The sequence below is a fragment of the Sceloporus occidentalis genome, unplaced genomic scaffold (genome assembly GCF_023333645.1).
Source record: "Sceloporus occidentalis isolate IW3139 unplaced genomic scaffold, rSceOcc1.0.p SCAF_1, whole genome shotgun sequence".
Classification (NCBI taxonomy): domain Eukaryota; kingdom Metazoa; phylum Chordata; class Lepidosauria; order Squamata; family Phrynosomatidae; genus Sceloporus; species Sceloporus occidentalis.
The window spans coordinates 73261983-73281066 of NW_028316981.1; the positions used below are offsets into that span (position 1 = coordinate 73261983).

At 43.3% G+C, this 19084-nt stretch overlaps 1 protein-coding gene across 10 annotated transcripts in view; it reads right to left on the reverse strand.

The window, feature by feature from the left end:
* The window catches only part of DOCK3 (dedicator of cytokinesis 3), a 272592-nt gene that overhangs the window by 233340 nt on the left and 20168 nt on the right, over window positions 1-19084 (reverse strand). For all 10 annotated transcript variants that reach the window (XM_089525143.1, XM_089525190.1, XM_089525134.1 and 7 more), the window contains exon 2: window positions 3461-3544. In XM_089525143.1, coding sequence (XP_089381269.1) covers window positions 3461-3544 — 84 coding nt within the window. The remainder of the gene's footprint in view (window positions 1-3460; window positions 3545-19084) is intronic.

Below are 19084 nucleotides of genomic sequence, written 5' to 3' on the forward strand. Positions count from 1 at the left end.
AAATTATGAGAAAATCAAAGTTAAGGTGTTTACAAAAAGACTAAACCTGTATAAATGGTTATTAAATGGTCATAGGATTGAACAAGTAAGGACCTTTAAGTATCTTGGTGGCATATTCCAGTCTAACGGAAATCGTAAGGCACATGCAGAGTATGTTGCAGAAGTGGCATAGAGATCTACATCTGTAATACAAAAATTCGTTTATATGCTAAAGGAGCACAATATGTTCCAGCTGCCCTAAGGTTATTTCAGGCCAAACCCCTCAGTTAACTACTCTATGGTGCTCAATTAGGCACTTACTTCTCTTTTACTACCCTGGAAGTAGTTCATTAAAAATTCCTGAGGGCTATCTTGCAAATACCATGTTGGGTCTGTAATGATGCTCTGAGGCTGGATGCCGGTTTCCTGAAAGCTGAAGCTAAGGCTTGGTTAGCTATTTTTAGGTTTCGGCTAAAATTAAGTTTTTGGCCTAGTGGTTTAATCCTTTTGGATCGGACAGTAAGGGCTGTTTGACAGTGGAACACACTCCCTCAGAGTGTAGTGGAGTCTCCTTCTTTGGAGGTCTTTAAGCAGAGGCTGGATGGCCATCTGTCAGGTATGCTTTGATTGAGATTTTCTGCATGGCAGGGGGTTGGACTGGATGGCCCTTCTAGTCTCTACCAACTCTATGATTCTAAGATAATTTCCAATTAGTCTGGAAAAAAGCCATACTTGCTAAACTCAGATTTTAAGTTTTTTCTGATGAGTATTTTTTGCATGTGGGATTTGACCTAGCAGCTAGTCGAGCCCTCAGACAACCAATTATGAATGTGGAGAGGCAGCATGATCTAGAAGTAACCTCAAACAATGTATTAATTGACACAGCACTGTTACCCTTCAAATCAGCTATCTTTATTTACTTTCAATATCAAATCAAGGTAAAGACTTTACTCTTGCTCAATTAAATGCTTTGCCATAAGCAATACAAGAAGGGAAATTTAAAAAGATTCTTTACTGTATTATCAACGTGAATGCCCCTGCAACTCTGTGAAATTGAAACAATAACTCATATTCTTCTGCACTGTCCCTTTTATCTTGGAATTCAGGAAACTCTTATTGAACCATATATAAAAGTATTCCCTGGTCATTCAGAGGCTTTTTATATTCTTTTGTTGACATCAGGACAGTATACAAAGACATTGACCAAAATAGTAAAATTTTGTGCTGCTGCAGTTAAGATCCGTGAAAATAAGGTTTTAGTAAATGATTAGGTTTTTACTATTTGTATATGCAGTTATATTTTATATCTATATTTTATATTCTTTATGACTTACATTTCCAGACCCCCCGCGTATGGCAAAAAACACGGGACCTCAAGTCCCATTCATTCCAATGGTTGCATGCCATTATAACATCCGGGGCTTGCCATCCGTGTAAGCTTAAAACCGTGGATGGCAAGCCCACACATGGGGGGCACATGCTGTATAAGGGTACAAATAATCCTGTGAATAGGAACTATGGAAGCCCAGAAAGCTTCTGTCTTGGAGATCAACCTTAGGAGTCTTCACCTATGATGGGCATGATACCTATGAGAATTCCTAGATATTCCCAAAGAGCATTGACTGATGAAACCTCCTAGAGTGACACTACAAGCTCAAGAATTAGTTGGAATCAGCAGAAGAAGGAAAGCCAGATCTAGACTGAGACCAAAGTGACTGTTGATGTGATGGAGAGGGTAGAGGGGGTAGGGATCTAGCAACAGTTATTCCCAATGTAGGAGGCTGAACAGAAGGAGGTAAAACAGATAACCTCAAACAGGGAAGAACTCCAGAATCTTGCCCTCAGATATGTTCTTTGTCTTGGGTTGATATGTAACTGAAACAAATTCTATACAGTTGGAAGAACATTGCAAGGTCTCCAATACTTGAACAGAAGGATCTCTTTGATAAATGGACCCTGCCATCTTGAGTGTAGCAGGGGCCTATTGAGCAGCAGAGGATAGTCCATGCAAAGGAACAAACTTGGAAACAACCTTGGAAGGTCTTGAAAGTAGAGTCTGGACAATGGTGACAGCTTTTACCCTTGGTGTGCTTCTTTTTCTACTTGCATTGTTGAACCACTGATTCTATCTCTATATTCAGGGATCAGCTGGGAGTAGGAGGGAAAGGGCACACCACCCAACTGTCGGAACTGGATCATGTAATCTTCAACAACATGGAGACCAAATCTGTCAGTGACTCCTTAACCACAGGTTGAACAGAGGAGTCAGAAGCCAGGACTGAGGCCAAGGTGGAGTTACAAGAAGAAGCTGACTCCGTATCAACCAATCTCAAAGGCTGAGAAGATAGCAATTGAGGCCTGAGGGCCTGTTCATATAAGTGTGTCTTATATGCAAATATGCAACACTTTATTCTATCTCATCTGTAAAGGTAATACAGTGGACACAAGAGGCAACCATATGAGCTTCACCAAGGCAGAGAAGACACTTCAGGTGCCCATACCTTTCCAGGATCTTAGCGTCACAGGAGACAAATTCTTTAAAGGATACCAGCAGAAGAAATAGACCAAAGGCTGAGCATGGCCTGCACTACAATGGTTGAATGACCAGACATGTTCCTAGGACCAAATAGGCCAAAGAAGGGCAACAAAGATTGGCGAAACTAAAGGTCAATCCAAAGAACACTATTCCTGTTGATGATGCTGCAGTGGTGGGCAAAGGTTTTGAAATATGCACTGTGCAGGTGCAGAATAACCCATTTGTGTGAGTCAAAGAGACCATGAAGAAGAACAGTAGAGGGGGTTGGAGAGCAATCATAATGTCACTACAGCCCAGCTCATAACTTTTGTCACTCAGTCAAGTAAAATAGACTCAGCAGGAGTTTTAATATGGGACAGGAAAAAGCACAAGAGAGTCTTTGTGCAAAGCAGATGGGCATGAAAGAGCGGGCCTAAGGAGAACTTATTATGGGGGTTTCTTGAAAACTTTTCTTCAGAGGGGGTTTGCCATTACCTTCCCCTGAAGTGAGTTGGATCTCTGCCACCAGGCAGATGGGCTTGGGAAATCATGGCCAAATGCTAAAAAATATCTAATGTAGAGAAAGAGTCAATTTCTATTAGTAGTCCATGGCAGGGGGTTGGACTGGATGGCCCTTGCGGTCTCTTCCAACTCTATGATTCTACAATTCTATGATTCAATTTGTTTGACACTCTTCGTATTAATTTAGTAGTTTGAGACTGGGAAAATATATGAAGACTGGGAAGATATGCACGCACACACACATACACACACACAAAAGTAGCATATATCAGTGTGCAGCACCAAACAAACCCCTAGGGATGCCAAGAACTATGACCAAGTCCAGTACAATTCCTACTTGAGTCCTGAATAAGGAGAAAGACGGGACATAAATAAAATAAATATATAAATAATTATATATATTTAAAAACCAAATAAGGCGTATTTTCAACACATTGTACTCACCTTCACATTTTTCCAGGATCTGGACAGTTTCTCCTAGTTCTAGAACCAAGCCTTGTTGCACAGGACCTCGGAAGCTGCATATAACTAGAAAGAAATAATATATTAAAATATTAGACATTGTATTCTTCAAAAGTATAATGAATTGTTGAGGGCAATTAGGTTACAGTTGTAAACTGCTTAGAGACTGCTTGGTGAGGTATGAAGCGGTATATAAATGAAGCTGCTATTGCTATTCTATAATTTCATTAAAAGTGTGTCTATATTCCAGTTTAACATTCTTTCCTATTAAAGAATTAGTTGTAATGACTTGGATGACAAAATTAAGGGCACACTTATCAAATTTTCAGATGACACCAAATTAGGAGGAGTAGCTAATACCACAGAGGACAGGATCAAGATTCAAAATGACCTCAATAGATTAGAAAGCTAACAAAATGAATTTCAACATCGAGAAATGTAAGGTACTGCACTTAGGGAGAAAAAATGAAATGCACAGATATAGGATGGGTGACACCTGGCTGAACGAGACAACGTGAGAAAGAGATCTGGGAGTCAACAGTGCGATGCAGCAGGCAGCTAACAAGGCCATGAAACTCTCCAGCAAACAGTAGGTCTGCTTGACCTTTGCCAAGGATGGGGACTGTTAGTCTGCATCATCAAAACAAGACAATGCAAGGCCGGGAGGAGCATGGGCCTTTTGGCCCATGGGTACATACCCATGTTTTCTGTGATTTACAAATATGGGAGAATGAAAAATTAATACAATGTAGATGGAGAATATTTTGCTAAAATTGAGCTAAGCACTGTTCTGCCCAAGACTGTGTATCCAATCTATAATGCAAATGTCAGCACAACCGCTGGGGTCCAACAACCACTGTCAGCAACTCAAACGAGTCCTGTGGTTAAATCAGACCTTTGAACAGAGCTAGCAATTTTAGAAGCAGAACCGTGGTTCCAAAGGCAGTTGAGATAACAGCAGCTGGATGTCTTCCAGGAACTGAAGCAATGCAGGAACCTCCGGGGACAAACAGCAAACCGATGCCAGACTTCTTCTGATAAACCACCAGAGAAGCTAAGTCTCCCGAAGTGCTCTTTATTCACAGTGCTATAATACAAATACAGATCTCTCCAAACTCCACAACGCATACCAAACCAACTCCTACTACAAACCCACAAGCTATCACTTGAAACCCCTGGGTTTATATAGACTCCAGACCATGTGATCTCCCAAACCCAGTGAGTTCAGGTGTGTAACCATGTCATGTGTCCCCTGTGTAATCCAGACCCATTGTTTCATCATTCGTGGCTACGTGCATTTGGACACCAAAGCGTCCTTGAGCCTATGAGCATCAGCTGTGCAAATCAACCTTATCCTTCTGCTGAATGCTTATGGTCAAACACACACACATCAAGCATTTCCCTGTGTGCTGTGTTTTAACCCTTGAGACTCTGACAATGCAAAATGAAGACTGACCATGGAGCTCATGTTGCAGCATGGCACACCTCTGGACAAGCCATATCATTGAGGAAGGCCCAAGAGTAAAGGGAGCATTCATAGAATCATAGAGTTGGAAGAGATCACAAGGGCCATCCAGTCCAACCCCCTGCCATGCAGGAAATCTCAATCAAAGCATCCCCGACAGATGGCCATCCAACCTCTGCTTAAAGACCTCCAAGGAAGGAGACTCCACTACACTCCGAGGGAGTGTGTTCCACTATCGAAGAGCCCTTACTGTCAGGAAGTTCCTCCTAATGTTGAGGTGCAATCTCTTTTCCTGTAGCTTGCATCCATTGCTCCAGGTCCTAGTCTCTGGAGCAGCAGAAAACAAGCTTGCTCCCTCCTCAATATGACATCCCTTCAAATATTTAAACAGGGCTAGCATGTCACCTCTTAACCTTCTCTTCTCCAGACTAAACATCCCCAGCTCCTGAGCAGAGTGGAATAGAGTGGCACTATTACTTTCCTTGATCTAGACACTATACTTTTATTGATGCAGCCTAAAATTGCTTGGGAAGATATAATCCTTACACAATTGAAACTAGGTAATCACCTTTAGCAGGAAAGAAGTTTGCAAAGGGGGCCACTTTGTGTTTGTGGAAAGAAAACTACAGAAGATCTATCCTGAGCACTGTGATTTCACTTTTATTATTATTATTTTTAATTAAAAATTATTAATATATTCTAAAACAAAACATGACAGCAAACAGTACACCAAAACAACAATAAATACAGGCAATAACCCAGGTAAGGCCCTGAAAATTATAGATAAAAGGTGTGTTCAGGGATCCTGAAAGACATCTTTCCATAAAAATTTAGCTAAAATTGGGGGGTGTCTAGAGACTAAATCTTGCTGGATGTATTCAATAAATGGGTGCCAAATCTTATGAAAGGTCAATCCAGAATGTAAGCCTCTCACTCTGTTGTTATTATTTGCCATTTTCTCCATTAACCACAAGTCCCAGAGTCTAGTCCACCATCCTGCAATATTCAACTTTCCAGTTTTCCAGTTCTTGACTATCTCAAGCCTGGCAACAGCCAGAAGCAAACTAATAAGTTCTTTATGCTGCAGGGCTTTATTTTCATTCATAAAAATGGAGAACAGGAGCAGGAATGGGGATAATTGTATACTTTGTTTAGTGATCTTGGAGATCAGTTGTAAAATTTCTGTCCAATACTCATGCACTAAGGGACAATCCAACCACATATGTACAAAGGTTCCCCTACCTTCACAACCCCTCCATCATTTTGGATTAGCATTGGTAGACATGCAAGCCAATTTGACTGGGGTGTGATACCACTGATGGACCAACTTGATAGTATTCTCTTTTATGGCAATGGACCTAGTTTTCAATGGTAAATGAGTCCATATATTTTTCCAGGTCTTACTATCAACTGAAAGAGAAAGTTTTCACTTGAGCTACATGCCAATGTGATTGCCACAATAAAAGACTTTTTCCCACAATAAAATGTCAAAGTCACATGTTGCTAATGAATCAAAGGGGCAACCCAAAAATTGGGAACCAGTGAGAGACTCCATGATGAAGCTGGGCCTCTATCTGGTGGAGATGGAGATACCCTTCAAAAAGGTTTTGACAGTGGGATACATTAGCCACAAAGAGACATCCAAAGTTTTATGTTTATAGAAACTACTGCTGAGTACAGTATACCTTTAGGCTATAGTTTACACTGAGGACAGATTGAATGTTTCCAGTGAAAATAACAAGTGGAAAACACAGAAAGATTGAGTGATACATGAGCTAGTGTGTGCTGTTGATAGTAAAATAAAAAGCAAGTCCATTATGACAAGTAGGAATGCTTGATGGATGTCTTCCTGGCCGCATATATGGGCCAAGAGAAATGCAACATGACTATATTCATCAGACCATCCATTCAAAGGTGTCTATGTCTGGATACAGCACACGCTGCCCTACATTGTTATCTTATTAGATGCCAAAGAAACTGATGCTAGTGGTACCAAGGCAGGTTCTTGCCAGGACTTTCTTAATTTGCAGGTATAGAACTTTTGCCATCCTAGTTATTTGTTCAACATAAAAACTAATGCATATTATCCAATTCTAAACACTCACTGTCAGGTTAAGAGGGAAAAGTCAATGGGTCATACAAAGTGGATGAGTTCTCATCTGCTGAAACCAGGGTTCAAATCTCCACTCAGCTATGGAAACTTTGTGAATGACTTTGGGCAAGTCATGCTCAGTCTCAGGAAAAGTCAAGGGCAAACCTCCTCTGAACAATTTATGTTAAGAAAACCCCATTATAGGTTCAGCTTAGGGTCACCATAAGTCTGAAATTACTTAAAGGTACACATAATCAACAACACAACCCCCTGCTATGCCCTCTTGCAAAATTCCAAAAGTCAGGATGGAAACTAGAATGCAAAGCTAGTATTCTGGCGTATATTTGCAGAAATGTAACTGTGACGACAACACTCCTTCACCTTATGGCAGTCCTATGGGGTTTTCTAATCCCACCCCGCTGCCACCAATTTATGTAACGAACCCCCTTTCTTATGTGGCAGGTTCACAGTATTATATAATATAGTAGCGTGGATATAATATATATGGCGGACAAACCTTTAGATAAAACAAAATATGAACTTTATTGAACAAAGGTTTTGAACAGATATTGCTTGAACTAAATGACATTAAACAGCTGTTAATTCAGGCATGTGTTACTTCATTACATTTGTATTCTTTACTTCGTTACTGTTATTCCTCTTTCCCCAGATATTCTTTAACCACCTCAGGACTTCCCAGTCCCTCTTTAGGCAATTCTTTTTACTAACTCAGCCACCAAGGCTATAATATCTCTCCGGAAATTATGTAACCGAAACCCCTCTTTCTGAGTCTGGCTACACTGAGTCTCTCGTTTCTAGACTCCCAAACTAATACTGTCCCTCTCTGGACCTATCAGACCCTTTCTTGGTCTATTATCAACACCTCCTCTAACAAAATACTGTCCCCTCAGGAACTATCGGAACACAGTCCTCTCTTGGACTCTACTGTTCCCTCAACTGAACACCAGCCTCCTCCCTCAACATTCTAAACCCTGACTGACAAAACCAACTGCCAAGTGGAATCTTTAAACTCCTCAGCCAGCACCTGATTGGCTTAGAGTCTCTGGCTTCTGATTGGCTGGTTTTTGAGTCAGTTCATCACAGTAACAAAAACAGCACTAACAGTAATTGACCTTTTCTCCCACCAAGCCTGCCAGAATCTGAACACTCACAGGGAACAAAAGTATATTTGTACGATACATTATTCTTCCTTGCACTACAAGAGATACCAGCATACAGGGAAATAAATTGCCAAATCTCTCTAAATACATTATGGGGCTCGACAGACTGCCCCAAAGGGGCAGTCTGGAGCTGCCTGTTTTTCCTCCGAAAAGAGCTTGCAGCAACCAAACCGTGTGGGCTCCCTCCACACAAAAAGAACCTGCTAAAAGAGGGAATTACAGAACTTTCTAATAGCTTTTATTTAATACAAAATAGCTTAATAAATAGATTTAATAGGAACAAAAAAAAAAGAAGGGGGAAATATCAAGTAAGTATTAATTGTTAACTGACCAATTTACAGATATAACAAATATACAAAAATTAATTTGATCAAGTTACTTAAGTTGAGTGGGATATATATGAAAGTTGGAAGGGTAATTAACCTGTAAGAAATTTACTTAACGTTTACCAAGATAAATTTGACCATATTATAATAATTACATATCTAAAAAAGTTTGATTTTGTTGGGATTTGTTTAGAACTGTTGAACTGTGTTCAAATATCATATATTGTTTGTCAATTTTAGTAGGATAAACTTTATATACGGTAAACAAATTGTATAAGTAGAAAATCAATGAAATTTATCATAAAATTTCTACTTCGTGTTCTCTGCGAATCATACAAATGGGTTGTACTGCGCCTGCGTAGTGCTGTTCAGAAACTTCTGGAATCACTGGGCAAAGTTTACTTTGCAACATTTAGCAACTTTTTGGCGGTAGCTCCGCCCATCCCTTATAAAGCCCCAGCGTTCCCGCTCTTTCCCCAGTCCCTTTTTTCCGCCACGTTAGCTGCTTGGGAACTTCACTTGTGTAATCATTCGGGCTTTCACTGGACTTTGACTAACAGACCGTTTTTGACTACGATTTGATTTGACCCCTCCGTGTACTGGTGACCATTCGGCTTGTCTTGACTTTGCTCTTGGGTTTCAGCTTGGCTTCTCGATTTTGGCATCTCCACATGATGTCTCCCGCACCATTCAAAAAGTGTGATGTCTGTGGAGGTAAGATCCCCATCCAGGACCCTCATTCCTCCTGCCTTTTATGCCTCGGGGAGGCACACAACACCAAGGCTTGCCCGCTTTGTAAAGCCATAACCCCACAGGCCAGGAAGAACTGAGAATCCCGCCTGACGACTGCCATTTATCAAGGGGTCCTCAAGCTGCAGTAGGTTGCCCATTCTGCTTCGGCCCCGGCGGCTCCAGATTCGGTGCCAGCGGCGGCTATTTTCGTGGCCCAGAGCCCCAAGACCAGGCCAAGAGCTACCACCAGGCAGAGTGCCACCGTGGACCATGGCTCCATGACTGAGCCTAGTGCCACTGTCAAACCCTCTATACGTCCCCCTAAAACTAGCGGGATTGAAGGTTCGAGCTCGAAGCCGACATCCTCCAAAAAGGATAAGGCCAAGCATAAAGAGTCAAGCTCGAAGAAGGTCTCGGTGCTGGAGGCAAGCTCCTGGGAGGATTCCACCTTGAAGTCCTCCAAGAAAAGGAACAGACCCTCCAATCCTGTAGAACAGGTCTCTGCTAAGAAATCCAAGCCTTCGGTTCCGAGCGGAGCTCCTGAACAACACCACACTCACAAGAAGGCCCATTCCAAGTCCTCTGATGGTTCATCTCATAAGAAGGCTCGTCAGGACTCTGAGGACACGCCTCAGCCCCCCAAGAACCTGACCTCTCCTTCGGTTTCAGTCCCAGCCGAGCCAGCGCGGCCCGCCCTCAGCTCCCTCTCAGGTACCGGCCTCAGCCCCAGCCTCTTCGGTTCTGGCTACGCTTCAATTCACTCACTCGGACGACGATGACGACTCCTCTCGATCACCTCGTCGTCGTTCCCTGATGCCCGTGCCTCAGGTCATTGTCCATTCGTACATCACCATGAGGATTCTGACTTAGTTTATGACAGCGAAACGGACAGGTATTTCGTTGCTGTCAGCAAGGATGTGGCCTTCGGCCGCTTGTCTTCCAACGCCTCTGTCCCTTCAATTACGCCTACTGTCCCCAGACAGGGGCAGCCCTCTAGATCTCCAGGGCATAAGACAACTCTTCCTCCAGCTTCTGTGGCTTCCACTCCACCAACGGGCAGGGTACCTGCTTTGGTCTCCAAGCTGCTTTCTCCTCTTCTGACCGTGTCTTGCCGTCCACCGCCTCAGATGACTGCTGAGGCCTACCCCAGCTCCGAGGCCAATGGCTCTCATGTGTCCCAGGTGGACTTGGGCTCTTCCGATGAGGTGACGGCTCCTCAGTCTCCTCAAGAATTGCATCAGCCTGGTGCGTCTTCCCCGTCTGATGATTTCCACACCTTCTCTGAGCATGTCATCAAGATGGCTAATTCCTTGGACTTGCAGCTTTCCTTTGTGGAAGCGGAGGTCAAGGACCCTGTCAAAAGGAGGATTCACGGGAAAGTCCCCACACCTCCCTCATTCCTCTCCTACCATCCCTAGAGAACATTGCGAAACGCTCATGGGATGCTCCTGCTTCCTTGTCCAGCTCCTCTAAGAGGATTGGGTCCCTCTACAGGATCTCGCCATTGCACTGTTCATGGCTGTCGTCCCACCCGAAGCAGAATTCGGCGATCGTCGAGGGCTCGCAACAATCCTTTACCCCCAAAATGTCGACATCGTCTGCAGACCGGGAGGCCAAGAATATTGACGGCTTGGCCAAGAAGGCCTACTCTGCTTCGGCGCTCGGCCTAAAAGTGGCCAATTACAACACCTGCATGGGCGCTTGCATCCAGTTCCTGATGGAGAGGATCTCACCCATGATCCTCAATGTCCCGGAAGAATGCCAGCGCACGCTTACGGAGATCAGGGATGAGGCTCACTCCATTGGTGGATGGCTCATCACGTCAGCCTGCAACTCCACAGATTGTTCAGCGAGGTCGATGGCGGTGTCAGTGGCCCTTCAGAGGCATGCCTGGCTCCGTGCATCGGACCTGAACCCGAGCACAAAGTTGGCCATTGAGGACATGGCATTTGATGATTCCGGCTTGTTTCACAAGGAGACCGACGACTGTCTCAACTACAAGTGCCGGATGAAGGCAGCGGCGAGGAAGCACGATATGCCCACTCCCTCCCACACCCCGTTCAAAAAGTGCAAGCGTCAGTGGCAGGGCCAAGGGCAGAGGTCTTTCCAGCCCGTATCAACAGCAAGATACCCAGAGGCAGCGCTACCCTTCACAGTCTTCCTCTTCTTCTGGCCGGCGCCAAGCCCCTGCTCGGTATCGGAAAAATCGCCGACAGGATACTGACCAGGGCAAGAAGAGGTCTCGAAGGGTTCTTGCGTACTTCATCCAGCCACCCTCCACCTTTCTGGTTAGACTTAGGCCCTTCTATGACATCTGGGCCTCCATCACCTTCGACTTGTAGGTTTTAGACATTGTCTACAGGGGTTATGCCCTCGAGTTCGAAGAGCTCCCTCCAACTGCAGCTGTTGTTTCCACCATCCCCTCAGACACCCTTCTCTACGAAGTACGCACTCTTTTGTCTAAGAGCGCCATCTTGCCCATGGACTCTGAAGACGGCCCCCAGATGCTTCTTCTCAAGATACTTTACAGTACCCAAAGCCGATGGTGGAATAAGGCCAATCCTAGACCTACGGTCCCTCAATGCCTTTTTGCTATACTGTCGATTCCATATGGTAACTCTTGCTTCCATCCTCCCCTTGCTGTATCAGGGCCTTTGGTTCGCGACCATCGACTTGAAGGACGCATACTTTCAATCTACCAAACTGAAAACTCTACTACCACACATGTTGTTTAGATTGGATCAGTGACTGGATTACATCAAAAGAAGAAAAAATGCTACAATTAAAAGATATGGATAGCCCTACGGTTGGCACGCATATTTAATATATGACATGTTAAAAGTTAAAAGTTAATAAAGAATTTAAAAATCATTATATCAGAAAATCTTTAATCCGTGTTTGGCTCAAATATAAACCAAGACTCATACAAAAAATACCAAGATGGACCTTGGTGGATTAAGCTTTTTTTTAGAAGAGAATGAATGAAAAAGGATAAATGGATAATGTATAAAGATCTTATAATCAAAGAAGAAAGAAAATATAGATTAAAATCACCAGAGGAAATAAAACAAGAAGGCTTTAATTACAATTGGTTTTTATACACACAAATTCTTGAAAGATACAAAATAGATGAAAAGAATCACCAAATTGAAAAAGAAGAAACAGAGTTTAAAAAATTAATGCAATATGAAACGCAACATCGAGTATCAAAGTCACACAAATTACTCCTAAAACTCAAGATGGAAGGGGAAACTGTTAAACAATAGATGCTTAGATGGAAACAGGACTTTGGGCAACCAATACTACTTGAAGAATGGGAAAAAAATTGGAACAAAAGAATAAACTATACATTAAGCTATGACATAAAAGACTCATATTACAAAATTCAATATAGATGGTATCTCACGCCAGAAAAATTATTAAAAAACTACAAAAACATAAAAGGTACTTGCTAGAATTGTTTTAAAAAAGAAGGTACCATGTGGTGGGAATGTTAATGAGCATTTGGTCTGAATTACACAAAGAAATGGAAAAAATGATAGGCATTAAGATGGATTTTGAACCGTCACTATTTCTCCTGGGGATGACCAACAAAGAATTCGAAACCAAAGCTGGAAAAATAGTATTTTACTTAGCCCAGGCTGCACGATTGGTATTGGCAAAAAAATGGAAAAATAAGGATGATCCCACAAAAGAAGAATGGATTTAAAAAAAATTTATGAAAAATTGGAGATGGACAAATTAACAATTTTATTGAGAGAAGGCAATATTAATCAATACAACAAAGATTAGTCACTGGTATTAAAATATCTTTCTAAAGAATATATATATATATATATATATATATATATATATATATATATATAGAAAAGGGTAAATACATGAATATTCTGTAAACAGATATAAGATTAGGGGCAAGTAAAACAATGAATGATATTAATGGGCAAAAAATATATTAGAAAAGAATGATCAAAATGACATAGAGGTATTAAAAGGTGCTTTACATTTGCCCTCATTTGCTGCGCAGAGAAGCCAAATGGCGTAACTCCTCGGCGCAGCAAAAAGAAGCCACAAAAAGCGGCTTCTTTTTGAGGCTCCATTATGATGCCGCAAAGTGCCATTGGCACACTTGCGGTGTCATAATGGTGCCAAGACGTGCAGACGCTAAACATCCGCGACATCAAAATGGTGGCACCCATGTAGAATGAGTGATGCCATTTTGTACGTGCTCGGCATGTACTAGGGTTAGGGGCGTCCGGAAAGGACGCCCCTTCCTAACCCTAGTACGTGCCGAGCACATACTTTTGGCACGTGCGGAACGCGCCAAAGTTAACTAAAAAGGGGAATTAGAAAGTCAAATGTTTAAAATAATAATATTCACAATAAAGGAAGAGAAGTTTTATTTTAATGTATGTATGCCTCTGAGTATTTACGGAGGTGGTAACATATAGTATGATGTGCAATAATGTGTTTTTTATTTGTTTAAATGTTTTTATTAATAATAAGAAAAAACCATCTGTGTTCTTATCATTTCATCTATTCATATAACATCTCACTATGAGAAAATTGCTATCAAATACCTAGAGCCCACAGAAAGGGAAATGATAGGTTAATTCAGCCATAAAAAATAGTCCTGTGCTCCAAGGCAAAGGCTCCAATCAGCTGCATTAGAATCCCTTAACAGATGCAACCATCCAAAAGAGCAAATCATGCATGACTGCATGTGCTCCAATACAATCATGCACATCACTATTAGATACCAGGATTTTATTACATTAACAAAATTCCTCTTTAAGAAAAACTCTATATATGATTCATTTCCACTACACAAATTCACAATACAAAACTCATATTACTGACTGAGTTTTCCTTGACTTCTTTTCTCTGAGTCATGATGAATCTGAAACCATCCTACTGTTTCTCAATTATCTTAAACATTTAAGTAGATTTAAGCAGATGTACCAAATCTAAGTTACTTTTCCTGTAATAGAGATAGACTCCTTTGTCTACAGACAAAGTAAGCAAGCACATCACAAAACATGCATACAAATCCAGAACTGTATTATAAAGATGTTGTATACACATCTAAAGATCACCTAGTTGCACGTAATGCAAGACCTGGCCCTTGCTTCTCTGCCTGACCTAGCTTAAGATGCTGGAACACTGATGAACTTCAGCTATAAAGACACAGTCACTCCTATACTCTGAGCCAGGAGCTACAGACTAACAAGCTGTACAAATCAGGAAATGCCCACCCCTCTAGGAATGAATAGATCTTGAGTTTTCCAGCTCTAATTGCCAGATGCCAGAGGTTCACAGAATCACAGAATTCTTCCATTCTCCCTTACAAATATGACTAAGAATTTACATCTGAGTGCTCCTCTTCAGGGATTCAGCTACACATGTCTTTTCTAGGCTATGCTATGGTGTAGCAAACCAACATTTACTCACCATCATCCAACACATAAATCTCCAGACAGAGGAACATAACTCAGATTCTTTATCTGGTTCAGACTGAACACACTTAATAATAATAATAATAGGATAAGAGCACACAAGAGAGAATCCATATAATAGAAAACAGGGAGAATGAGCTTTTTAGACAAAACAGTTAGTCTACAAAACATACAGGAGCATATGACTGTATCAGCATGATACAGGTGCTTTGGATGTTGAACTAGGGCTCTGGAGATTCACTGTTCAGCCCTGGAAACCCACTGGGTAATCTTGTCACGCACTCTCAGCCTCAAAAGAAGGCAGTGGCAAACCTACTCTGAACAAATCTGGCCAAGAAAACCCCATGAAAGGGTTGCCTCAGGGTTGTCATAAATCAGATATGATTTGAAGATACACAACAAAAAGAATGATCATATTGCTAACACTTCAGTGCAAAGAAATTTACAGGTTCTTTATCACAGGACTCCAAGCACATTCAACAGCAACCCTCAACTGTAAATGAATTCCAAGACAGTCCATTCAGTTCAGCATAGGAAATAATCGATCATGCCGCAACATATCACTGTTGCAACTGTCTCCCATGTCTACCTGCCCACTCAATCTGCAGTATGTGAATACTGTGCCTTAGCCAAACTGTGCTGTTGTAAAACTCTGTTACCTGAAAAAGTACAAACACTGTTTTCCACGCTGTTATGTGTTGGCTGTCTGTTAACAAGGGCAAGTAATTTCATGCCAACCACTGTCACTGTTGCCCAGGCACTCATAAACCTATCTAGTTGAAGGATAACAGTCTAAACACATGATCTCAGCCATTGCTGCATCTGCCTTCCCCGTGTTCCCAAACAACACATCAACTGCTGGCAATCATTACAGTTAAAGCCTGCACAGCTTCAAATCTTGGCCATCAAGCATCTTACTTTGAACAAAAAATGGTTTCTACTACTTGGCAATGCAGTGATATTTGTACTCACTTTTTGTAGAAATATAGCAGAAGTCATAAATAATTCTAAACTATGTTTTTGACTTTACTTCATAAAATGACTTGTCACAGAAACTGGACTATTCACTCATTTCTCTCTGCCTTATCTGCAGTATTGTTTTAAAACAGTGATTCCCAAAGTGGGTGGTAGGCCCCCCCAGGGGGAAGTGGCAAGATCCAGGAGGGTGGGAAGAGGGAGTGGCAGGGGGCCTTCAGTCAAAGTATTGGTGCGCAGGAAAGACAAGGGGAACCAGTAGCCTTTAGGACCATAGTGGGGATGAGAGTTGTATGAAACGTCTTTCCAAGATCTCTTAAAACCACACACACAAGGCAGCTTCTCTGCCTTGCTGATCATTTAGTGTGTGGTGTCTCCTGCTTTTTGCCTGCCCACATGAGCACATTCCGTTGTTACATCTTGAAATGTTGGTGGCAGTGGTGGTTGGGGAACTCTTATGAGGCTTGGGCACAGGATATTGCTTCTACGGCTCAGAACAGCACCATTTTGGGACAGACTGACTGGAGCATCTATGATTCTAGGATCCAGTATGGGTACCAAAATCTGAGCAAAGAGTTAGAGCATGTGGCAGTGGGGGAGAAGCTGTGGCAAAAGGAGCATTCGTGTTTGAGACCCTGCTTTAGCCTTGTGAGTTTTGCTGGGTCTTAGGTGGCATGTTGGAGCTTCTCTGCTGCTCCTATTTTCTTCCATCAGACAAGCTGAGAGAAGAGGTAACAGAAGAAGCAATGTATTTTTTTTGGGGGGGGGGGGCACCTGAAGCCGTGTGGGGAAGACATGTCTCTGGTGAAAGAGAAGAAAGCGTATCTGAGGTCAATTCGTGGAAAGAGTCCTTCATCTTGGGGCAGCTGCTGCAGTTAAAATCTCTCCCTTTCCCCATCTGTACCAGTTTCTAGTCCAGAGCATGTGGCCCTAGTGAACACACACACCTTCTCTGCCCCAGTGAAGAAGGATTGAGAGACCTTCCTCTTCAGGGAGAAGCTTCTCCCTTTGTACCTCATCACCTTGGGAGCAGCAGCTGAGCAACTGGCTGAGCAGCAACCAAGAGGCCTCTTGATTCACTAGCCTTTCGTAGTGTGGTGGCATGGGTGAGAGGCTTCTTGTTTGCTGTTCGGCCAGCTGCTTGGTTGCTGTTCCTAGGGAGACCAGGTGCAAAGCGTCTGAAATTGGTTATTTTGAATTTGCAGTAGACCTAATATCAAAAAATATGCACCAGGTCCTCCGGGGGGGGGGGGGGCGGAGGTGGGGGAGAGCATAGGATTGTCACTGAAAACAAAAGGGGAAAGTAGCTGGGGGGAAATTGGGGACCACTGTTTTAAAGTAACCACCATGTAGATCAACTTGATTATGGTGAAAATATTTCTCATTCAGAAAACCTTTCAATGATTTGTTATTTAGTAATTCATTAAATTCATATGTCACCTTTCTGCCAACAATGGAGATTCTCAAAAGTAATTTAAAACAGGCATTACCCCTTTAGAGAACTATTTGATATTTAATGTGCCTAAGTTGATTTTACTGACCATTGCTGTCTTACTTCTTACTATACTGCCTGGCAATTTATTATTTTATTTGAAAATCTGGAACTGAAAGAGTTTACATATTCTCAAAATGAAGAAATATCTTCAATCTCAGAAAAGAAAAAGTGCTGTTTCAAAACATCACTGCTGCAGCATGGTGTTCACGTCATGCAGAAGCAATCTCAGCTCTGACCTCCAACCAGCCAGACCTACAAAATAGTCTTAGGGTGCATCTACACTGGTCACTTAATCCAGGGCCATTCCAGAGCATTAAACTCAACTGGCCCAAGACTGACCATGATGGTGACCACACACACTAGATCAAATCCTGTGCAAGTCTGCACTGTTGTGTATACATGGGCCTGATGACCTGCACCCCTCAGTGCTGCCACTGCTATTGCAGCATTCTTAGCCAAGTAGCTCCCTGCAGAGCCTGCCCAGCATATCAGAACTTTTGCTGAGGTCAGAACAAGGTGCCTCACCATGTGATCAACAAGGTCTAGCCCCTCCTCGTTGATCATGTGGGTCCCTAGGTCTGACCTCACCAGAAGCGACAGTATGCCAGGGAAGCTCTTGAAGGGAGCTCATTGACCACAAAGCAGCAGTGATGGTGGCCAGTTATCTAAGCTACCACCACCGCTTCCTTGTGGGCAACAGCTTCATTTAAAGTCTGTGTGCATGTCACTGCTTCTGCTGAGGACAGAAATGGGCTTCTTGTTGATCACATGTCTGGGCATACATTTCTGTCCTCAGCTAGGGTTGCCATTTCACGGGAACAGGCGGGATTGGCACACCTTCTGGGGGCGGGCACGGTCCCTTCCCGCCCTCCCCCAGTTCCTGGGTGGCTGTCCAACTCAGGACTACCAGCCCTGCTTCCTCCCTTTTAAACTGTGCTGAGCCCAGCAGGGAGTGCAGCAGCATCAGGGCTGAAGTTGGCAGGGGGCGGGGTCTGCTGGTCTGGCCTGCCCCCTATTGGCCAGCCCTCTCAAGGAGCCAGCCCTCTGCTTCCTTATTTGGACATGCTCCAACTTCCAAGCCGGCATGGAGGAGCAAGAGCGAGGAGGGGCAGGCATCAGGCAGGCTGCTGGTCGGAAGGAAAGGGGCCTTATTCATGGCTCCCCATGGAGCCATTTTGGGCCTTTTTGGTCTCTGGGGCAGCCTGGCCTGGGGGGGGGGGGGGTGCAGGGACGTAGTGAAGGGGGGGGGGGTTGTGTGTGTGAAATGGCAGTGGGGGGAGGCGGCTGTTATTCCCCTCTTAGGGACTCCCTCGAGGGCCCTTCCCTGGAGAGGTCAGTTGGAAGATGAGGGAAGCCCAGGGGCTGGGAGGCACCTTAAAGAAAAGGATGTGTGGGTGTGTGGTTTTGTGGGAAAGCTCTGTTGTGTGTTGTATGTCTTGGCTTCCCTTCTCTCTTTGGGCAGACCTGGAGAGGAGGGTCGGAAGGCAATGGGGAGGCAGGATATATAGCTATCTCTGCATCCACACTAGAGAAATAACCCAGTTTGGCACTGCTTTTCAGCATCCTGAATCAAGGTTATGGAATTCTGGGATTTGGAGTTTTTGTGGGGTCTTCCTTCCTTAAGCTCCGCACAACAAACTCCAACTCCCAAAATTCCACAGCCTTGATCGAGGATGCTGAAAAATAGTGCCAAACCGGGTTATTTCGCCAGTGTGGATGCAGCCCAAAGGGGAAAACAGTAGAGAGAGACTCCGGTGAGGCAGCTTCCTCTTTCTCCTCCTCTTTCCCCCCTCGCCTCCCTCCTCCTCCTCGCTCTGATGCCACTGCCTGCTTCCTCCCCCTCTTCCTCATCCCCAATGCCGCCAACTCTTGCATCGTCCCAGC